The following is a 24,792-nucleotide window of genomic DNA, read 5'->3' as shown; positions in this document are numbered from 1 at the left end:
TTTTGAGGGAGTCGGGAAACACTCCTGACTGTAAACATTTATTAAATATGAATGCCAATGGTTTAGCGATCGAGTCTACAGTTTTTTTTACTATGTAATTGGAGAGCCAGTAGCAGTCCATACTTTTAGAATTTGAAAATTTTGTGACTGTTCTTTTAATCTGAGCAGGTGTGATACTATACCAGTTAAAGACATGATCTACTGGTGGAAGGGCATTAAGTAAATCGCTTGCAGATGTATCTGTTTTTTCTATCTTACTTTCAATTTCTTTAATTGAGCTAATGAAGTAGTCATTTAGTTCCCTTGGAGTGAGCTGAGTTTCATGTGTGTGACGTGTGGGATTTTCTTGTGCTACAATCTGCCATGCTGCCTTGCACTTGTTTGTTGCACCTTCTATGTACCCTTCATAAGCAGCCTTTTTTGTCTGTATCAGCTTAAGTTTGTAGAATTTTTTACATTTTTGGTATGCTGCATAAAAGGTGCCCTCCTGCTCTGATCTTTGTTTACATGCATTTTTATATGCTGTGTATAGTACGAGCATGTTTTTTCTTATCTGGACCAGTTCGTCTGTGTACCATTCCAGCTTTTTATTTTTATATGTTCCAGAAGAGTTGGTTTTAATTAGTGGTGAGCATGAATACCATAATTCTGTATAATTTTTAAGGAAGTTTTCAAAGGTAGTTTCAACATCAGACTTCTCAGATGAACACTTATAGACAAAGTCCCAACTTGCATCCTCTAGTATACGAATAAATGACATAATGTATTCTTCTTTTTGTCTTCTTACCCATGTCATATTGTGCACACTAGTGGAATTTGGTTGCTTACTAAAGAGATTGAGAAGCAATGGGTCGTGGTCTGCAAAGCACCCATTTGCAAGGCTAACAGTGTAGCTGCCACGGGGAAAATTCACAATAATATTGTCTATGCATGAATTTTTACGTGTTGGACACTGGATGGTACAGTACAGATTAAGGGACCTTAATAAATTAAGAAAAGTTCTTGAGGGCTCATTACTTGTGTTTACCATTTCTATATTAAGATCACCATATATGGCAATCTTTGTTTTATGCATTAGTATTTTTCTAACCAGTAGTTCAAATCTTTCAAAAAATGTATCAATGTTGCCATTGGGAGATCTGTATAGGCTTACAATTATTAGATTTTCATCAGTCATTTTTATACAACTAAATTCTGCATCTAACTCTGTACAGTAAGATGATACATCTATTTTTGTAAAGTTGAAATTATCTCTGATAAAGATCCCAGCCCCACCATTTCGCCTCTGCTTTCTGCACATTATGTCTGCAGTGACGTATCCTTGAGGTACAAACATATCTACCTCATTTGCAACTAACCAATGCTCACATACACATATTACATCAACATTCTTAATCTTACAGAAATGTTCCAATTCTAACATCTTATTTCTAATACAACAAATATTAACTTGAAGTAATGTCAGCATATTATCTCCCTTTTTGTTTATCTGGATACAGTTTGACTTTGAATCACAGTTTATATTTTTTACATTACCTACGAGTGGTGTGCTTGTCAGATTGTTGATCCCCATGTCTGTTATGGTGTGCTGTTGCTGATCTGGGGCCAACAAAAATCCTGACTTCTTGCAGGTGGTTGCCTCTTGTGAATTGGTCGGCTGCTGCTGGCTTCATTGTATACAAAATCCTGGTCCTTTAGCTGTTTCTTTCTTCTCTCTCCTCTCCCATATCTTGGCTGCAGGATCTCTGAAGGTGGTGCTTCTTCTTCAGCTGGTGGTGTCACAACTTCTTCTTCTGGAGGTGACAACACTGGTTCTTCTGCTGGTAATAACACTGATTTTTCCTTTATAGGGCAAAGTGGTGACTCTTCCTTTTCTTCCTTCACTGGCAGTGTTATGGGTGGATGTATCTGTTCTTGTGGTTTGTCAATTTTTTCTAATATTTCTTTGCACAGAATTGTTTTACCAAAATTGTTTCTGTGCAACCCATGCTTTGTAAAATGATCTCTCTGAGAGCTTGTTGCATCAATAAATGTTACATTGGCGAAACTGCTACAGATGTTTCTAAATTTTCTATTTGTTCGAATAATTTCTTTATTTACGCATGAAGCTTCCATCAAGTCGTGTCTTTGTGGAATGCTTACAACATATACATCTGAATGTGTAATTTTCCCTAAGGTTTCACGTAGAGCCCTTGTTGCATTGACACTTTCGTTTCTATAAACGTCGTTACCTCCTCCAATAATGACACATTTCGAACCTTTTGTTACTGATGTTTCACAGTTTTTTAGCACTTCTCGTAGAGGAGCCCCAGGCTTGGTGGTTCCACTTACTTTTCGTTTATTTTGCATAGTGGCCATTTTACCTGCTAAGCCTCTTCCGTGGCTAGCTGAAAAAATGTAAACATCGCCCTTACTCTCACTTCGTGAACCATTTTGCGAAAATTTAGTGTTTTCTTCACTCTTCAAAGTATTCCCTAGAGACGTGTATTCATTTCTCTTATGTCCCTGGTTGTTCGTCTCTTCATACGTGTCTAGCAGCTCATATTTATTCCTTGTTTTTAGTTCGAAACTATTTCCACTTTGTTTCACACGCCTGTTTATTTTAGGCCTAAGAAAAGGCTCGTTTTCCACTTTTTGTTTTTGTTTGAGATCACTAATCACTGTTTCCAAATTATGTATATACTCTTTAGCGTACAATAAATCCTGTTCTAATGTGGAAACAACGTTTTCTTCTCGCACAGTATCTTGTTTTGATAAGCACATCGATCGCAAACAACGTTTGTATAGAACCAACGTTTATATTGCCACACTTCTGTATTAATTTGAGACTTGAACTGGTTGTGTTGGTTAGAGACAAAGGCTCATATGACCACTCATCAATGTTTCCCCAGTCACTGTCTTAAATTTTGACACTTTCATTATCAAGTCTCATGCAGAAATCTTTATGTGCAACTGCTTTTATGGCAAACAAGTTCATCTTTCAGTTCAGTATTTTCTATGGTGTTATTCAGCTGAATGTGCATTTTACAGTTCCCAATGTAGTCATAATTGATGATGTCATTGGATCAACATGGAAAGACTTAGGGGTTGTCTGATGTAGAGATCCATGTTAAAAACTGTGCACTGAATGATGCAATCTGAGAGACTTGTGCCCACACCAACTCTCTACTCTGTCATCAGACATAACACAGATCACCACCTGTCCTGTTTTACAGAGCAGATAGTTCCCTGTCCATGAACCGACATGCTTCCACCTCTTTTCTTAGTTGAAATATTTTTCAGGAACAGTGAATTTAATATATGATATGAAATATCATGTATATGTAGTGATGTGATTTGTGGCACCTCTGTCACAGTACCAACTGTTGGCTTCAACACAGTTATTGTCTGAGGCACTGAAATGTGATAAAAATGCAACATTCTTTTCAGATTGATGGGTGTTGTGATGTTTGCCTGCTTTATTTCATCATTGATTGTCCTCAGTGTCGACATACTGCATTGTGTTACTGGCTGAAAAATAGGGGGTGAAGTTCAACACTGGCTACTTTAAATGATGTAACTGACATGTGCACAGTTGTGTTTCAAGGTTCTTTACTTTCAGTGTTCACAACCCCCCAATAATACACAGTTATGTGGCCAGTCAACTATTGCTTAACTTTCGATAGGCCTCATTATTAGGTTGCATGCTAACATCCACATACTGCTACAATAGTTCACTTTTGAATATCTACAAGCAGTAAAACCTAACCACACATTTCACAGTCTTTCAAATAAATTGAATAGACACTGTCATTGCTTTAACACACAGCCTATTAGTGTAACACTTATTTCATGGTTAAGTAGATGCAGTGTTGTTGATCTAACCAATATGCAATCTGTGCCTGAAACTCGGCGGTGGACTGACTGTCTCGGGACCAAAAATCAAGCTCTTATGTATCCTCATAATAATAGGCACTGAAACTACACATTGTTTGATTTTTAATTTACAGAAATTACAATTAAAACTTAACTCCTTCAATTAACTGCATACATAGAAAATTGTGTCTTTTTAACAGTTTCTTCTACTACAAGGGTCAAGCTGTATTATTTGTTAAAATCATGAAATTAACAAATGTAGTTACACAAACAATACTTTTGACGATATTGGAAATTATGTTGGAATGAATTAAGAGCTGGCTTTGCTAACAAGTTTTCGAATAGAGCCAAGTAGATCCTTTAAGAATACTATTAGTTGTTCCTCCAAATCTTTACAATTAGTACAGAATTTATATTTGTTAATAAGTCAACAATAGAATATAAGTTACGAAAAAATTACTTATTTAACCCTATAACAAAAGATACTAACTAGGAATACTCAAAATAAATTAGAAAATCAACTACATACATAAAACTAAGCACAAAATTAGATCTGGTATTATATTCTTTAAAACTGAGGGCCAAACTTTCTCTTTAATGAAAATACAGATTATACTCATGTACCATTATGTTAGTAGTAATTAGTTGAAAGTGAAAAAACGAATTTTAAGGAAGCAGATGACAAAAAAAGAGGCGTAGTAAAAATATTCTAGCTCACTTCATCACAATATGACTGCTGTCTTTTTCATCAGGCACTTTGCTGACCAATGGTCAGTCTGCTCATATTTATGACAAAAAAATTTCGTTTTGCACATTTATGATTCTTTTTCAATTTTTCATTATTAACACTTTTACTTCTCTGAATTTCCTTCTTAGGACCATTATGTGTAACAAACACTGCTGATTCAACCATACTTTGATCAAGCAATTCAGTCATGCACTGTTTTTCAATCAAAATGTTCACACTTTGATTTTTGGAAAGAATTATGTCTCACAGGCCTTTAAAATTGTCATATCCTTTGCCTAGCATGGGCAAGATATGACCATTTTAAAATTCTTTCAGACAAACCATTTTCCTCATGCTTCTGCAATTCATCATTCAAATTCATGAAAAGTTTCTGCAAATACATAATTTATTTGCTGCAGTACACTTTGTTATCACATTGAACACACAAAAAATGCTTTGATCAACATGCTCATTATTATGTACTGCTACATTTTAATTGTACATGTAACGTATGTCAAATTTCACTTGCACTGGTGCAGGTCAACGTGAGCTTGCCAATGGATTTTCCTAGTGCTTCTGCACTGTTTTTCAAACATGGCTGATATGCTGTTATTTTTTTCTGCAGTTGCATCTTTCACCAATTTAGAACACTGATATGTACTGTTAATGATGACTTCAAGTGCATGTACTTGCAAAAGCATCAGCACATGCCATTTCCATTTTGTCCAGTCAACAAGGAGAGACCTGTGAATGTGGCATACTTAGTACAACAGATTGTGTTATTCATGGTATCAAAATACTCACTACAGAAATCTCCCAGATCTTCTTATGAATGCCTTTGGCAAGACCTCAACCACTGCTTGCAAGGTAACGAGCTTTATCTCAAGAATAAAACATACATAATATCTGTTTCTGTGATGTGGTGAAGCAAACAATGCATACTGTGATGCTTCTACAAATGTAAATGTAAGTGCAAATGGTGTTGATAAATATGATTCTTTTACAACAAACTCAAAGCGACACTCAAATGCAAAGTATACTTTGTTGCAACATCTGACGTTACTGACCAGAAAAAATGAATACATCTCTCATGACTCCTTGCAGGAGCAGAAACTATGCACTAGACTAGCTGCAACTTTATCATGTTTGTGGATTTAGATCATACTGATAAGCTATAGAGACAATATCATCACAAAATGTGAATCTATTTCTAATGTAATTTTAATGTCAGATCAGTCGCAATATGGTTTTAAACCAGATCTTGTTAACTATGTGAGTACTAGTCATACTCATATTTGTCTTAGTGTAGTAAGTAGAGTGGTATTTTAATAAGAGTTATATCATTGATATATCCGTTTTAGTTTGTAGCATAGACTTATATGGGTAGTGAACACTCAAGTTTTATTTATTTTGTGGCTATGTTAGAATTTAGGCTTTTCTATTTTTTTGGTTAGTTGGCTTCCATGACTCTCAGCTCACTTGCTGTTACCTTGAGTATGACAAACTTTTAATTGAGTGAAATCCAAAATCTATAGCACTGAGATATTTGGGGAAAGTTTAAGCTTATATCAAAAGAATTGGCAGATGGTAAACGGATGACTGGTTGATTTGGGGGAGGGGACCAAACAGCAAGGTCATCAGTTCCATCAGATTAGGGAAGGATGTGGATGGAAGTTGGCTGTGCCCTTTCAAGGGAACCATCCTGGCACTGGCCTGAAGTGATTTAGGGAAATTTTGGAAAACCTAAATCAGGATGGCCGGAATATAAGTGCAGTGTGCAAACCACTGCGCTACATCACTCACGAAATGGTAAATGGAAGTGGCATATTTGTCATAAAAGATTAAAAACTCAAATCCACTGATGTAGAATCTGAAACTCCATGTGAGATTGTCGAGCAAGACAGTAGTGATGGTGGGCATAAACTATCAAGTGGGTCCTTCTACTGATCACCAGACACATCCAGATGGTGCCCTGAAGAAAGACCCTATGATAGTAACTGTCCACCTCATCAAACTCCTGATTAGAGATCAACTTACTTTCATTTATTCCCCTATTAACAAGTAACAAAAACATAATAAATTAATCATCAGTTAAATATTTTTTGTTCAAGCAATTGCATCAACAATATTATTATTTTCATTTTTATTGATTCAAGTAAAACATCCAGTTGGCTGTGACAGACAATTTGCTCCATCCATAATAATCAGATCTAGATCATTATTAAAAACTGGAGAGCTTCATTTCACTTTTGACTTCCAGAAGTCATAAAAACAGCAAGTTGAAGTACATATAAAATCTTGGAGAGCTCCATTTCACTTTTCACTTCACTGAATCATAGGAACATCAAGTTTAAATAACTGTTTAACATTAATAACATGACAGAAAATTGTTCCTGTAATTGTCCTGTCATATTGTATTGAATTAAGAACATGTATTTGGATCATCTCTATCTTAAGAATTATTATCAGAATCCTTAGGAGTTCTAAATCAAACATCACAATGACAACTTAGCGTACTCATCAATTAGATGCTTAGGATGAATAATTATATAAAGATATTTGACAACTTTATTTCATTACTTGTTCATTATTAATACTAACTATACTGTTCTTGTTCAAGTAAATAAATTTGTTCTTTACAAACCATACCTACTCAGCAAGAAGTATAAAAACAGAACATAAATCACAATATTTTTTTCCTTACTACTCCTTGGAGGATTATCTTAAGAATTCAAAGATGAAAAACTTTTTAAGAATTTGGTTGAGGAGTCTAGTTATATAATAGAATGGATGGTTTCTACACTTCGTTGTTGGATGAACTGGATGGTGGTCTCTATCTCTACCTAAATACTCTGCAATCCACCTAACAGTGTATGGCAAAGGGAGCTTCTAGTATCACTAACTGACCACCCTTCCCGTTTCCTTTCTTGAAAGGTAGAATGATTCTCAGTAAGCTGCTGTGTTAGCTCTAATTTCTAAACGTTTTTCCCATTTTGGTCATTTTGTGAGATGTGTGTAGGAAGAAATAATATGTTGTCAGACTCTTTTTGAAAAGAACCCTTCGAAATTTCAGTAGTAAGCTTCTCTATGATGCACAATACCCCTCTTATAGCATCTGCCACTGGAGTTTGTCTAGCATCTCTGTAATGCTCTAATACCGATCAAATGACCCCATGATAAAATGCACCACTCTTTGTTGGATCATCTCTACCTCTTCTATCAATCCTACCTGGTAAAGATCCTAGATTGGTGAACAATACTCAAGAATTATTCAGGTAAGTGAGCAATAAGACACTTCTTGCATAGATGAATTACATTTCCTTAACATTCTTGTTGTAATCTTCCTATGAATGTATATTCAGCTGTGATCTTAATTTAGGCACAGTTTGGTTCATAATAAGGTGTCTTCTTTTTCTGGAATCCATCAGCATGAAATGCATGCACTTAAGAATATTTTTTAGTTTAGCTTGGAACTCTGCTGTTATCCTTTGGGATTTCAATGATATCATTGTTTGCAAAAAACACTATAGTGTTCACAATATACTGCTCCTCCTCCAATCCCCTTCTCTGCTCTCATGGCAACGGCTTTCCCTTCATTAATATTTTTATTTGTGGATTTAACAATTAATTACTCAGCTTTAGCCTTATGGTTATAATTGCTTCAATTGTTCAGTTCAGTTTTTAATATTTTTTATCAACTTATGACCAACATGACATGTTCCTTTCTTATTTAATTTGGCAACTTTGGTTATCATTTTATTTAAAGTAATAATTTCTTCAACATCTTGTTCTTAAATAGGGGTTTGGTATTAAGCTTTAGTACTTTATTTAACATTTCTACTTTTACGTTATCAAACGTAATGAGAGTTTACTCAATCACCAAAAGGAAAAATTGAAAGAAGAGGTACTCTATTGTTTCTCCTTCCTATCTTGCTTGCTATTAACACTGAGTTTATGCAGTTTTTTGTCTTGTTGTCTTTTTTCTTTGTAAACTGTTCTATTCCTTATGAAGTTGACATCCTGTATCTTCTAATACATCCTCATGTAATGCATTCTTACTTTCAGTCTATATCTGACCTATTTGCCTTTTGACTAATTGTAATCCTTTCTTTTTATACAGGAATTTAATTTCCGTATATAATCAAACTGTTTTTGCTTTTTTTGCAGCCCACGACCTGGTGTCACAAAGTTTTAACTTAAGGTAATTTGGAATGAGACCATTCATCACGCATTCTTTATTGAAGTTTATATTTGCAACTATTTTCAGCTACTTAAGCCTTAGATTCTTATATGTATACACAAACTTCAATGCCTCACCTGGTACTAGAAATTTAATACTATCCAGTATGGATGATGGTGACAGTTGTTAAATTTTTAAAGCAATAATTGGTACCACACAACTGTGTTTCTGTCATACACACAGCTCAACAATTTATTTTGAGAGACAATGCTCACATCATCAGGTTACAAAACTTAGCTCATGAAGTTTATGAAATTCAATGCGCATCCTGTGATGCAATATATATTGAACGAACATTTTTTGACCAGCTACAAGGATCATAAAGATGCATTCAAATTATATAATTATCACAAATCAGCTGCTGTGAGTGATATATACTTAACAGACCACCCCCTTAGAGGAACAGAAGAAGAGATAAACAAAGGAACCGAAGAAATTCGATTTGCTTGAAGGAATGTGACAATATTCTAAACCAACCAGTGGAAGATATTTTTATGGCAGGTTCATGATTATAAATTTGTAATACCTCTTTGATGGAATACCTAGAGGTGATGGTCGCAGGCTTAGTAAATGACGAAAAATAGGCGATCAACAGAACAGCATAATAGTTGAGCCAATAGCTGCAGTTACGCATTAATACTAAGGACATGTCAGTTCCCAACAACCCTCAAACCTCTGTGAAAGTGTAAACTTGACACTCTAGGAGCCCACAGCACAGTAGGAGGGTGCAGCCTGGTGTAGTTTGTGGTGCGAGATTTGATTGCCACAGACAGATGTTTACCATTTTATATTCGCTGCAGTTATTATTGTTGGTAGGTTTTTTAGTGTTTTAACTTCATGAGTTAAGTTTTACAACATGATGATGAGAGCACTGTCTCTTGAAACGCGTTCTTGAGCTGTGTGTAAGACAGAAATATCGTTGGATGCTACCAATTATTACTGTAACAAATAAATGCTAGTGGCCGGGTTCAAACTGGCAGCCCTCAATGTGCCACCCAGTGACACCAACAACTATGCCGCACTGCATGCAACAGTGCTTGCAGTATTGCTCTGTAACCTGGAGAAACAGTGACGAGCTGTTTCAGAAGTCTCGTTGGAACCAATTAGATCAACCTGGATCTAGGACTTTCCAGTAGTCCTCTGTATAACGGTGCTGGTGAAACCTTGCATCCTGGTGGTAGTGTTACATCCTCTTCACTATGATGGGCACTGAAGGTAGCCTGTCCTGTAGAAGCTTCACAATGGAAGAGTGGGTCTTCAGTTTCCTCGTACCTCCCATCATCGATCTGCACATCTGGACTGCAGTAGGGCTTCATACGGAGGACATGGACGCCTTCTCCGCACTTCTGTCATCTTGATGAAGAGCTGTAATACTCGACTTCATATGTGACGTTTATCAAGTAACAAACTATATAATGCAACACAAAGTAACACTTTAGTAACTTTTCTTATAGTCCCACCTCGTGCACAAGTGTAAAAACCTGTACCAAATCTCCCAGGCTGTAGCTCACTTGCTGGTGCTTGCGATTGTAGTAGGCTTGGTCTTTCTCCTGGAGGTCTGGGTCTGTATGTGAGCCAGCTGCTTTGCTTCTTTGCGCCTGGTGATGAGGTATGTCACATAGTCATCCTGAGTATCAGCCAGTTGGAATGGAGACAGCGTTATTGTTTCGTTTTCATCACCATGGAACAGAAAGAACATTGTGATGCCTGTAATGTGTTACTTTGTTGTGTTGTATATGAATGTTATAACGAGCAGTACTATATCCCTAGCTCTCTATTTGATGTCAACATAAATCGAGAGTATATCCATCCATGTCTTGTTAAAGCATTCTGTGAGGCCATTTGCCTGTGGATGGTAGACAGTAGTTATCCTGTGAGCGATGTCGCGCTGTCTGGAGTGACCAAGCGGTTCTAGCGCTTCAGTCTGGAACCGTGCGACCACTATGGTCACAGGTTCGAATCCTGCCTTGGGCATGGATGTGTGTGATGTCCTTAGGTTAGTTAGGTTTAAGTAGTTCTAAGTTCTAGGGGACTGATGACCTCAGATGTTAAGTCTCAAAGTGCTCAGAGCCATTTGAACCATTTGAAAGTGATGTCGCAACATGAAATTACCTCTGATTAGGAGACTCAACTAGAAAACTTTTTCCATGACCAGATATCATCGCATTGGTTGCTCTATGCTTCAAAACGATGTCATGTACAAGGAACTTTGAAATTTCTGGAGCTTTGGCAGTTGGCACAACTTTGGTGACAGCAAAGCATGTGAGATAGTTAGTGCATTAATCCATTTATTAGCTTTGGGAATCTATCCAAGATGTTGACTCCATTTTGGCAGAATGGCGCCGTTGCAAGTGGTATTGATACTAGATGCCTTAGATGTAATTGTGGCATGTTCTTCCATCGTTGGCATTCCTTGTAGTGGCTCACACAACGTTTAACAGACTGGTAGTGACTTTGCCAGTGATACTTGCATCTGATTCCATCTAGCCTTCATGAATCCCTGGTAGCCAGATCTTACAATGCCATGGAGAAACTGCAGGATAGCTGGTCGTAGACAGGCTGGGCTGATTAACTCTGTTGGATCCTAATTTCTCTTACACAGTGCTTCATTTATTAATTGGAAATCTCCTTTGTTCATTCCTCCATCTTCAAAGCTTCCATGGTTTCGGCAGTAGCCACTCTGTTCCAAAGCAACGTCACTTAACGCAGCGATGACTGAGATTTCATCCACGCTACAGTGTTCTGCCAAACCATTTCTGGGAAGTCAGTTGGCTTTCTTATGTTTGCATCCACTTTGGTATATCGCTGTGGCGTCATACTCCTGTAAGTGTACGACGTCCTTGCCGCTAAAGCTCAGAAACGAGTTCCGGTACGATCAAGGGAGTTGTAGGGTGTATGCGTCGAATTGTTATCTAATTACAGTCGCAACAGTCACGTGGTTTGGGAAACTCGCGCCAAAGCGCCAAGGTCGCGTTGCAATGCAAGTAAGTGACGCGAGGCACAGAAATACACTACTGGCCATTAAAATTGTTACACCACACCAAGATGACGTGCGACAGACGCGAAATTTAACCGACAGGAAGAAGATGCCGTGATATGCAAATGATTATCTTTTCAGAGCATTCACACAAGCTTGGCGCTGGTGGCGACACCTACAACGTGCTGACATGAGGAAACTTTCAACTGATTTCTCATACACAAACGGCAGTTGACCGGCGTTGCCTGGTGAAACGTTGTTGTGATGTCTCGTGTAAGGAGGAGAAATGCGTACCATCACGTTTCTGACTTTGATAAAGGTCAGATTGTAGCCTATCGCAATTGCGGTTTATCGTATTGCGACACTGCTGCTTGCGTTGGTCAAGATCTAATGGCTGTTAGCAGAATATGGAATCGACGACGTTTTCAGCAGCACGGACTATCAGCTCAGAGACCATGGCGCCTGTGATGGTGTACTCAACGACGAACCTGGGTGCATGAATGGCAAAACGTCATCTGTTTACAGCATCATGATGGTCTCATCCGTGTTTGGCGCCATCGCGGTGAACGCACATTGGAAGTGTGCATTTGTCATCACCATACTGGCGTATCACCCAGCGTGATGGTATGGGGTGCCATTGGTTACACGTCTCGGTCACCTCTTGTTCGCATTGACGGCACTTTGAACAGTGGATGTTACATTTCAGATGTGTTACGACCCGTGGCTCTACCCTTCATCCGATCCCTGCGAAACCCTACATTTCAGCAGGATAATGCACGACCGCATGTTGCAGGTCCTATACGGGCCTTTCTGGATACAGAAAATGTTCGACTGCTGCCCTGACCAGCACATTCTCCAGATCTCTCACCAATTGAAACGTCTGGTCAATGGTGGCCGAGCAACTGGCTCGTCACAATACGCCAGTCACTACTCTTGATGAACTGTGGTATCGTGTTGAAGATGCATGGGCAGCTGTACCTGTACACGCCATCCAAGCTCTGTTTGAGTCAATGCCGAGGCGTATCTAGGCCGTTATTATGGCCAGAGGTGGTTGTTCTGGGTACTGATTTCTCAGGATCTATGCACCCAAATTGCGTGAAAATGTAATCACATGTCAGTTCTAGTATAATATATTTGTCCAATGAATACCCGTTTATCATCTGCATTTCTTCTTGGTGTAGCAATTTCAATGGCCAGTAGTGTAGTTACCCGCGCGGGAGGAGCTACAGCAGTGGTCGTCAAACTGCAACCCGAATCAAATGTTCATGCAACCCGTGGTTCTCTGTCGTATTTTATAACAATATTCCTCTAACAACTAACAACCGAATCCAAAAACATCCTGCTCAGTAACAAACCAAAATACTTACAGAGGCAGTACTATTTTGAGGTGTACAATTGTCCACTGACAGCTTTTAATGTCACTTCTTTGGTGTTTTCAATCAGTCCTGAGGCTGCAAATGCACGCAGGGCACAGCAGTAGCGGGGAGTATCTGCTGGAGTGTACTGCATGTATTTGCAGCCCCAGAACTGATTAGAAACATCAAAGAAGCGGTATTAACAGCTGACCACTGCAGTGCCCAAATGCAACACAGGGTTAATTTTAATTGACTTTGTTGAACTGGGCTGTGAGCAAGATGTAGAGGGATAAGTAGTGTGGCCACTGCGGGTTAGAGGATGTGAGAGGGGGAATGTTTTGTTGTTTGTCATCCATCACTCACAACTCGCGAGGGTGTGTGAGTCATACAGACAAGCTGCTATGTTATAAAAATTGACACAGAACTAACAACAATTTGTGAATGGACATTACTCAGACAGTTATCTTCAAATAAATATTCACACAGAACTAACATCAATTTGTGAATGGACATTACTCAGACAGTTATCTTCAAATGAGCAGCATACACTGAAGAGCCAAACAAACTGGTACACTTGCCTAATATCGTGCAGGCCCTCACGAGCACGCAGAAGTGCCACAACATGACGTGGCATGGACTCAATGAATGTCTGAAGTAGTGCCTGACAGCCGGCCGCGGTGGCCGAGCGGTTCTAAGCACTTCAGTTCGGAACCGCGCGACTGCTACGGTCGCAGGTTCAAATCCTGCCTCGGGCATGGATGTGTGTGATGTCTTTAGGTTTAATTAGTTCTAAGTCTAGGGGACTGATGACCTCAGATGTTAAGTCCCATAGTGCTCTGAACCATTTGAACCATTTTTTTAGTGCCTGACACCATCAATCCTGCACGGCTGTCCATAAATCCGTAAGAGTACGAGGGGGTGGAGATCTCTTCTGAACAGCACGTTGCAAGACATTGCAGATATGCTCAATAATGTTAATGTCTGGTGAGTTTGGTGGCCACAAGAAGTGTTTAAACTCAGAAGAGTGTTAGTGGAGCAATTCTGGGACGTGTGGAGTGTCTCATTGTCCTTCTGGAATTGCCCAAGTGAGTCGGAATGCACAAACAACTTGAATGGATGCAGGTGATCAGTCAGGACACTTACGTACTTGTCACCTTTCAGTCGTATCTAGACATATCAGGGGTCCCATAAGTAGGGGGACAAGGGGGGTGCCAGCGCACATTGCATTGTTGCCAAATTTATTCAAGATGGCGGCGATTACGTCATCCAAGATGGCGGCATGTAGACTTGGCAACAGCGCATGACGTCATCCAAGATGGCGGATTTAGGCGGGAGAACAATTGTGGTACGTCCACAAACCTAACCTCAAGAAAACATGGTGGGAAGTTTGAATTTTGGCGGGAAAATAGTCCAATTATGCTACGTCCACTAACCTAAGCCTCCAGAAGAAATAAATGGCGGGGAGTTTGAATTCCAACAGGATAATGATTGCAAAGACCGTACTTGTTTTTATTATTATTATTGATTACCATTTATTAATATTCATTATCATTTATTATTATTTATTATTATTTATATCATGCACGTGTGTATGCAATCCAACTGTGTTAGTTCATACCCTTGCCACCAGAGAGCACCACTGTGACATCATTAAAGATGGTTGATTTTGGTGGGGAGAAAGCCAATTGTGCTACCTCCACTGAACTACTATTACCGTTCTCTTGCACATTCAGTCTTTGCTGAGCTGTCATTGCCATGTGTTCGATGATAGAGATGGATGTGGGTGATAGAGCAGCCTTCAATAACTGCATTTCATGTAGACATTCGAAGGAGGACTGTAGCCACAGTTCACTACTACATGTGGTGCGGAAGCGTATGATAATGGAGGAGTGTCGGAGCAATAAGTACAAGAATTCTGTTAAGCAGATTTCGGCAATGCAGAGGGATGGAGCCAGGATGCATCCCGTAACCAGCATATGCTCATGTGCATGAGCAAACTGCAGGCTTATTTACCATTAAACATTCACTCTTCCAAAACGCAAGAGACGCTCAGTTGACGCCAATTTGCTTCGGAGTAAGCATATTCGTATACATCATATATACCATTGAAGCCCATCCTGCAGAATGTGTTCAATTGATGAGTTATTGGTGTTCGACCGCGATGAGTTTAACAGCAGTGTAGTTTGCAAGCATACAGCCGAGGACTGCCCCCACAACCTCCTACATGCTGAATGGAAACGTGCATTAATCCTGGAACATATGAATAAGAACAAGAACACAGTCCTCCAAATAAATTCCCTCCAACGAAATGCTTTAAAAATGCATTACCCATCTCATGGAAACATCTGCTACTGTTGGAACTGTCTACCTTTTCTAAATCCCACATATAAGCTCCCAGCCCACAAGAGACGACTGCCTCCGATCCAGCAGAGCGACGAACTGATCTAGTTCAGGAGTTCTCTGCTAGAGGGCACTTCGATAGGTCACATGTTCACCTTATTCAACCAATAGCAGCACAGCATCATGATGAGGTAGTTGGCTTCTATATAAGGAGGACTCAGCAGCTCCTCCATCTCTGTTCCAGTCAGTCAAGATGAAGCGTCAGTCACCACCACAGCAGAATAGGAGGAGGAGCAAGCAGCACCAGAAAAGTAACTCCTCCAATTATTATTATTATTATTGTTATTATTTCTATTTTTCTCAGACCTTAGGTCTGGTTAAAAATGGAAACTGACGCGGACCTTCATCGAGCGTGACTTCCTTTTAACTGTATGGTATATGTTACATTGTATTTAGGAAGTTTCGGGTTATTGAACACGTATCAACAATTACGGATTTCTGTAGTTGTATATATACGTTTGGATGTAGCTGTATTGCGTTGATGTACTGGTGGATATTGTGTGGTATGACTCCTGTAGTTGATAGTATAATCGGTATAATGTCATCTTTATCCTGATGCCACATGTCCTTGACTTCCTCAGCCAGTTGGATGTATTTATCAATTTTTCTCCTGTTTTCTTCTGTATATTTGTTGTATTGGGTATGGATATTTCGATTAGTTGTGTTAATTTCTTCTTTTATTATTTATTATTATTATTATTATTATTTCTCTACCAACATCACATCATTTCTTATGGATATTCGTCTTGGTCCTCCAGCAGATCCGCCCGTGATGCCAGCATCAGCAGGTTCAGCATGTCCCGGTCCACGCACGTGAAGGCCTCGGACTCGTCCACGCAGGGTCCTGCAGCTCAGCTTCTCAGCATGCTGGAGCAGGATAGCCAGGTGTTAATGTCGGTGCCAGAGGCTGCGCTTGACGGGGCTTCACAGTACTGGGCTCCTTCGTACGCGCCGTTCACTGATCATAATCTCACAAGGGACATCCCGCCATCAGTGCAAGAACAGCAGGCTAACAGCGCTGGTGTGGATGTCGTGGATAAGAAGATACCGACCGCCGCTTCACCTCATCCTTTACTGTTCGCCTCAAGCTATGTGTTAACAGTTAGTGGTTCAGAAGTATCCATGTAGGACTTGAAGTTTCACAATACGGTAGCCTCTCAACTGTGTTAGTGTTGGAAAATGTGCTCAAAAATACTAGAGTGAAATTTTCTGACTACGAGTGGGATGAACTGTGTTGTTTAAAAACACAAATCAAGAATCATATGACTACCGAATATTATCCATCCCACTCCTACCAGGACATGTACTGTGGCAGTCTAACTATGAGTATTCTATCAATGTATGATGATGCTACACTAAAAATTAAAAGTGCTGATGGTTATAGTATTTTCATGCATCACCCCACTGTTGATAACTTGTTCAGTTTAGACATGGATCTAACTACTACGATAGAGAGACTAAATAGATGGTGCCCATATGTTCAGGCAGCGTACACCGACATCATTAACTGGCTTCACACATGTAGCATCCACATAGATGATATAGAACACTGTTTTAGTATGTGTATAACACCAGTGCCCAAGTCTTGTGCTATTCCTCGAATAAGTGTTGAAAATGTCGAACTCAAATTTACTGATGGAATACCGGACTATTGCAATTCGCCCATAACATTACGAGAGATACGTGCTGAATTTCAAGCATACAAGAAGCAGCTATTTTCCAAATACTGTACTTCTGCTGCACCGCTTAAAAAATAATGTACTGATTTTTTCTCATGCTGATCATATTTGTAAATATTTTAATAAATAAGTATATTATTTTATAATATTATATTTGTCATTGCGTGTTTTTATTTGTCAACACAAAATGTCACCTACGTTAATCCATTAATCCATATGAATGCCTTCCCTTTAAATACACCACCTCGAGTTCATTCTATTGTGTAGCCGCTGTAGGTCAGTTGGTAAGGTGACTGCGCTATAGTGACTACACACAAACACATATTTTTAATCGTATAAAAGCGTATTCCACACCTTGACCTACCACAGTAGGTACCATGGCGGGCTGGGTGAAACACCCTCGCCTCGAGGGCTTTGTTGTAGGTGACTGGTCCTGTGATGATGACCAAGATCAGAAGACCAACAAGAATGGACCACTCCTTCCCGACAGCATACGAGCTATAATTGTAGGTCCATCCAGCTGTAGTAAGACAAATGTCCTCATGGCTCTGTTAACGCACATAGACGGAGTCCGCTTCGAGCACCTTTTCGTCTTCTCCAAAACACTCTTTCAGCCCAAGTACTAGTTACTGAAGAAAATATTAGATGTAGACGGTGTAACGTACAGAGCCTTCAGTGAAAGCGACAACGTCCCCACACCTGAAGAGGTAAAGCCTAACACAGCGTTCATATCTGACGATGTCGCTGTTAAAAAGCAAGATCAAATCTGTAAATATTTCTGCTTTGGCCGTCATAAGGGTGTTGATGTATTTTATCTGAGTCAAACGTATCCCAGGATCCCAAAACAGCTGGTGAGGGACAAAGCAAATCTCATTATAGCATTCAAACAAGACAACCTCAATGTAAAGCACATTTACCATGCTCACGTAGGGACCGACATGTCGTACAATGAATTTGTAAAGATATGTGCTGGTTGCTGGAACCACTCACAATACGGCTTTCTCGTTATTGATAAAACCCGTAAACTAAATGACGGTAGGTATAGCCGGAACTTCCAAGACTTTCTCCATATATAAACGTACGAAAATACCTCATCCCATCAGTTAACGTTTCACCATGGACAAATTCGCACGCATGGCGGACGCTCAGTCTGAGAGATTAGGTGTGCAAAGACAGAGTGCTCGAATGTACACCGATATCAAATTTAAAAATCTTGAGTCCAGACTAGTTAAAGTTGCAAGGGAATTAAAGGATACCCAGAAACTTCTTGCCGTTAACCAAAACCGGATAGAGAACAGAATTAGCGCAATTGATGGCGCGATAGAAGCCGAGGCCGTTGTTATTGAAGAAGGTGGCGTAGGAAAAAAGGAGAAGAAGAAGTACAACAAAGCATATATAAAACCACGTGATATTCAGAGCTCTGATTTGTATCCTTCGAGATATCGACAAATCATAAAGTCATTCAGGCGCGTAAAGCAGTTCGAGAGAAATTACGTTTGCTGAAGTTGGGGCATATAGATCGCGAGCAAACACTAAATGAAACTTTTAAACCTGTTACCGAATCTATCACCAAGATAGCTTTGCATAATAATGACCCAATCGCAGAATTCACCAACCAGTATCCGACCGTTAAGATAGATAGAACATTTGGTGTCAGCAGGGCGAGACCGTACATGCTGGGCTCTCAAACTATAACTTTATCCGATAGCACAATACGCATCGGGGATACAGAGTTTAAAAGAACACCTGGCTTAATCAACCTAATCTTCCTAAGGCCATCAAAAAACTTAAAATATTCAGCCGATGATCGCAAAGTCTATCGGGAAATAATTAACTTGACTGATTTGTACAAAAATCCCGACGGAACACTGAAAAAGCCTGAAAACTCTAAATACACTACCATTATACAACCTTTACTCAATGAGCAAACTAAAAGTGTTGGTGAGGGTGTAGACTTTCAGCATAAAGGAGTGAGCAATCAAGTCCCGCAGTATATACACTCCTGGAAATGGAAAAAAGAACACATTGACACCGGTGTGTCAGACCCACCATACTTGCTCCGGACACTGCTAGAGGGCTGTACAAGCAATGATCACACGCACGGCACAGCGGACACACCAGGAACCGCGGTGTTGGCCGTCGAATGGCGCTAGCTGCGCAGCATTTGTGCACCGCCGCCGTCAGTGTCAGCCAGTTTGCCGTGGCATACGGAGCTCCATCGCAGTCTTTAACACTGGTAGCATGCCGCGACAGCGTGGACGTGAACCGTATGTGCAGTTGACGGACTTTGAGCGAGGGCGTATAGTGGGCATGCGGGAGGCCGGGTGGACGTACCGCCGAATTGCTCAACACGTGGGGCGTGAGGTCTCCACAGTACATCGATGTTGTCGCCAGTGGTCGGCGGAAGGTGCACGTGCCCGTCGACCTGGGACCGGACCGCAGCGACGCACGGATGCACGCCAAGACCGTAGGATCCTACGCAGTGCCGTAGGGGACCGCACCGCCACTTCCCAGCAAATTAGGGACACTGTTGCTCCTGGGGTATCGGCGAGGACCATTCGCAACCGTCTCCATGAAGCTGGGCTACGGTCCCGCACACCGTTAGGCCGTCTTCCGCTCACGCCCCACCATCGTGCAGCCCGCCTCCAGTGGTGTCGCGACAGGCGTGAATGGAGGGACGAATGGAGACGTGTCGTCTTCAGCGATGAGAGTCGCTTCTGCCTTGGTGCCAATGATGGTCGTATGCGTGTTTGGCGCCGTGCAGGTGAGCGCCACAATCAGGACTGCATACGACCGAGGCACACAGGGCCAACACCCGGCATCATAGAGTGAATCAAGGGATGCGTTAAACCTGTCACCCATCCATGGGTTATTTGCTTTCGCGTGTCTATGAATACATTGGCAGAGCCCCCCACGGATACCCGCTCAAAGAAAAGAAGCATGTCAGGATCGGTCAATAATTCGATACTGCATTTCGTTTTCTTGAGCATCGCGTCCCAAGACAACCCAGGTGCCGTGTAATAAAAGGCAGGGTCCACAGAATATGTGGTCATACATAGACTCCGGAACTTCTCGAAAACGTCCGCAAGCGAGCGCACGTCTGTGTCCATGTAAAGACGTGCGTACTCTCCCAAATTAGAAATGTTGAATTCCCGCCAGACATTCACGGCATGCTCATACTCTGCATTCGTTATCGTGTCGCCTGTGAGGTTGCTGGAGAATGCAGTTATGTCGGGTAGCCTGGTTTCGTCGAGTTTGGCCATACTATTCACATACTCGTATGGAAAAATCCCTTTCCTAGTCACAAGTTGAAACTTTTGCTCGTCGGGAAATGCAGCTCGAGTGATATGCATATCCGCCAGTGGTGCCTGCATAAAACGTAGTGTATCGAGGAAGCGCAGCGTAATCCTTGACGTCATTCGTTTGGAGAATGATATATACTTCTCGACGCTCTCAAGTAGGACACTCACCTGATCTTTCTCCAAACCGAAATCGGCCAAGTGCTCAACTAGAAAATGAGCATCATACCCACTTAAATTATGAAAGAAAACTGATATGTGCCTAGGTAATTGGTACTTCAAATTGCACGCATTGTGAGCAGCGCCACGGAATTTCCCTGTAAGATGACAGTGGTCCCTATGAGGAGTTTCCTCTTTTCTGTCCAACTGCAGCCCACAAATATGACACTCGGTGGCTTTATTATACAAATCTTCATTCTCCTTCGATTTGGTCGTTGGAACGTTGCCGCTGTACAGCTTATCAACTTCCAGTGAAACTTTTTCAAGCTCAGAGAGCAACCAAATCGATGGATTATCGCCGACATAAGATTTGTATCGGTTAAGGTTGGTGTCATATGACGATACAATTTGGTACGCTGCGGCATAAGGTACGTGTTTTTCTGTGAAGGCGGTGTGGGAGGTCGTAGGATCGCTTTCACAGCGGGTCACGGGAGCGAGGAGGCACTCAAAGTCGGCGTACACAACAAAAGGACACCGCTCCTGGTGGTGAGCATTCCTAAACTTTACGAATTTGTTTTCCTCCATGGGCATAATAACACGTACCGCATCCTTGGAAGTACAGTCTACTAGATGCGTAGCTAATAACTGTTCAGAGGAGAAATAACTGAGACACCTTAAACAAATATGTTTTACATTATGATGAGCTGATAGTTGGAAATAAAGGAGGCGGGACATGTCCTTGATCCAGACATAGTGATAATTGTCACCTTCAGAAAAGAGAAGCATATTTACATGCAGCTCACGCTCACTGGCAAATTTTGAGAAATGGAGGGGACCGACTACGACATGCTTGTCTTGCTCGTTTGACTTGCTTTTCTTCTTCTCCAGGCCATAAACGTGTACCGATATCCCGGTATTCTGCGCCTCAAATTTAGGTTCAAAAATGGTTCAAATGGCTCTGAGCACTATGGGACTTAACAGCTATGGTCATCAGTCCCCTAGAACTTAGAACTACTGAAACCTAACTAACCTAAGGACAGCACACAACACCCAGCCATCACGAGGCAGAGAAAATCCCTGACCCCGCCGGGAATCGAACCCGGGAACCCGGGCGTGGGAAGCGAGAACGCTACCGCACGACCACGAGATGCGGGCTCAAATTTAGGTATGTCCTGGATCTTGACGGGGAAGTCAATACCATCAAAGTTGTAATGTGTGTTAATATCACTGACTTTGTATGTGCCTGGACGATAAGGGCAATCTCTATAATTATAGTTTCTCTCGCAAGCCAGGACTGACCATGCAAAACAAGCCTGATCTTTTGTATTTCGGACATTAATGCATGCTTGTTTATTAGCTATATCTTTAGGGAGCTTGATATAGCTAGACCCTCCATTTAACGGATCGTGGACATGTATATTGATGTCCAGGTGTAGAATTCTGCTGAGTGCCTTAGCAGAGCCTTTGACTTCCATCTCGGAAAAGCAGCTCAATATGACACTCAAGGTGGATTTAGGAAACCACTCGGCGATCGATGTGCTCCGCGTTATCACGCCATTATCCGCCCAAAGATAATGAATGCTGGTCTCTTCCTGACCAGACTGAACTTTGGGAGGGTGCGACAACTCAATGCAGAGCACTGCACTGCACTGCACTTAACGGCGGGATAACGCGGATTATCGATTATCCTGAGGAGCTCGGTTTCCAGGACAGGGAGGCATGCGTTTAAAAATCCAACAGGATCGCGGTACCCACCTGCCGGGTTTTCGATGCGAGTGACCGAGATTCGCTCCTCGAAGGCGTCGGCAATCGCCGAGTACTGCAACTGAGGTATGGTGTCACCGACCTAATCTACTTCACTAAAAGGGCGGGTTAGAGAACTGCCACTAGCCACAGGGTGATCACTAATACTATTACTGCTAATGATAGTGGGGGTCCAGCCGGTGGATGACGGTGCGTCATCATCATTTAATGGGAGGGGTATGCGTGTTGGTACACGAACCTTGAGCTGGCGGTAGGGGTAGCGGCGGTGGCGACCGCCCCCCTTGCAGCGGCTGTAGGCGGCCAGTGCGAGCAGCCGGGCAGAGGTTCGGCTGTCTTGCCTGCTGCAGCTTCGCGCACACGTGCTGGCCGCTGCGAGGGACCCCTGGCAGTGCTGCTACCCGCTTGTTGGCACGCCCATGGACGCCAGATAGTTTGGGCCGCCGCCGCCGCCGCCGCAGCCTGTCGAGCTGCGGTGATGGGTGCGATGCAAGGTGGGGCGTGTCCTCGCCCAGCCTCGAGCCCCGCGCCTGCAACCGCCGCTCGCGGAACACGGGCAATGCCGTGTGATATACCTGTAACATAAATATAAGTTTAATGATCTGGATGTAAAAGAGGTATAAATAATAATTATTATTATAACAGTAAATAATGGTAATTATTTTGGACTAATGATGAAAACTATTCACCTTCTCAGATCTCGTTCCACGGCTTCAGCATTTCATTGCCGCATTCGACAAGCCCCTCAAGCCAGTCAGGCATATCCAGTTCGTCCTCATCTAAAAAGTTATTACTGTGTTCGGCTCCTTCGCTCTGCGTGGAATTAGAACGATGTAGAAGCAAAATATATGTTAATGCTAGATCAATACATTAGGAAGAATGGTATATATTAAAAGAACAAGAAGAAAAAATTATTTAACTTTTTAGCGAGTATGATTTTTATTATTATTAGAGATGTACTTACATTCACGACGAGCTCTCTCCATTTCGAGTTGGCGATCAAGCTCTTATAGTGCTGGGCTGATGTAATCTAGGAAGATGGAATATAATGAGTATAATATAAAGTAAAAAATGTTTGTAGAAGAAGTTTGGTGATATAGAAATGAAAGGACGAAGGCAGATATATATAAAAAAATGAAATCTTTATAGAGAGCGAGTATAACAGACACACATACACACACACATACGCAGCGAAAAGCGGATCTTTATATAGAGTTATCCAAAACAGATGTAGCACTCGTACACGGAGTTAAAGGGTAGAGATATCAAAACACTGAAAAAATATACTTACCAGGTAATGGAACTTGTTCAGGACAAGGCTGATTGACGCCACCTGCTCGCTCCTCAGACTCAATGATAAAGTCCGCGAGTTCAGCTATAACAATGAGATATATAATTAATAAGGAGAATATATAAGATATAAAGGAAAAATGATAATTAAAAATAAAAATTATTTACTTACTCGATAATGGTGAATCGCGGAGTCTAAGTCTCTTCGCAGCAGACTCCTGGGTGTTGTTATTATTTTTTTTTTCCTTTATTGAGTTTCGATTCCCCCTAAAGGGGGCGGGCTGGCAGCAGCTTATTACGCCGCTCTTCAGCCTGGGTGTTGTTAATTCGCTTCATCTTAATAAAACAGATACAGCACACACACACACACACACACACACGACAACAAACGCACGATGCGGCGGACAACTGAAGAGTGAGACATATGACCAGGGGGTGGCTCCTTAGATAAGTGTGATGACATAGTATCACATGATCTTAGGATGAACGAATGGCTGTTGAGAATTCTGTGGGGGTGGTGAATGAGTTCACTAGCGCCCCTAGTATCTGAAAGCTGAACTAGTCAGATGGTTCCTGGACATGGTGGAGGGCTGAGCATTTTATAATTTATAAAATTATAGACAAATAATTCATAGTATCAGTGAAGATGTTATTTAGATTAGAGATAGGATGATAGTGAGATCATTATGTGTGTGTTAGGATGAATGATTTATTATTATTATTATTTAAAAGTATGTTATATAGGCGTAATTCGAGGTTGATGGTATTAAGAATGGCGTTGAAGGTAATGTTTTTGGACATGAATATTGTTAGCTATTTTTTTTTTATTGGCGAGGAGTTTATGGTAGGGAGCGAATATATTTTGAATGAATAAAGGGGAGGTTAAGTATTTTGAGACCATATAGAATTTGAGTGAGTTGATAGGTATGTGAGTTGAGAAGTTTGCTAGGAGCGTGCGATGGCTCCCGCATTTGCGCGTGATATTGAATTGTTATTTTTGTTATTTGAGCTGAGAGCTTCGTGTTAAGTTGTCTTGCGGAGGTACGTATC

At 41.1% G+C, this 24,792-nt stretch overlaps 1 protein-coding gene across 1 annotated transcript; it reads right to left on the bottom strand.

The window, feature by feature from the left end:
• Window positions 1-1,578: 1,578 nt before the first annotated feature.
• On the bottom strand, window positions 1,579-23,438 carry LOC126151543 (apical membrane antigen 1-like protein). The gene is made up of 3 exons (XM_049915948.1): window positions 23,417-23,438; window positions 22,794-23,027; window positions 1,579-1,943 (listed from the first exon to the last, which is right to left on the bottom strand). Exons 1-3 carry the CDS (start codon window positions 23,436-23,438, stop codon window positions 1,579-1,581), a joined length of 621 nt encoding a protein of 206 aa, XP_049771905.1.
• Window positions 23,439-24,792: the final 1,354 nt, after the last annotated feature.

Source organism: Schistocerca cancellata, chromosome 2 (assembly GCF_023864275.1).
Source record: "Schistocerca cancellata isolate TAMUIC-IGC-003103 chromosome 2, iqSchCanc2.1, whole genome shotgun sequence".
Lineage (NCBI taxonomy): Eukaryota > Metazoa > Arthropoda > Insecta > Orthoptera > Acrididae > Schistocerca > Schistocerca cancellata.
Note: the sequence above shows the minus strand (reverse complement) of the source record. Positions and strands in the feature narration are given on the sequence as shown.

What these genes read in the sequence shown, in the direction of transcription:
- LOC126151543 (XM_049915948.1), bottom strand. Translation starts at nt 23,438, where the DNA reads ATGGAGAGAGCTCGTCGTGAAT. An exon ending in GGAGAGAGCTCGTCGTGAAT is followed by an intron (nt 23,028 to 23,416) that starts GTAAGTACATCT and finishes TTTATGTTACAG; the next exon opens with GTATATCACACGGCATTGCC. An exon ending in TGTGCGCGAAGCTGCAGCAG is followed by an intron (nt 1,944 to 22,793) that starts GCAAGACAGCCG and finishes TTCTGTGCAAAG; the next exon opens with AAATATTAGAAAAAATTGAC.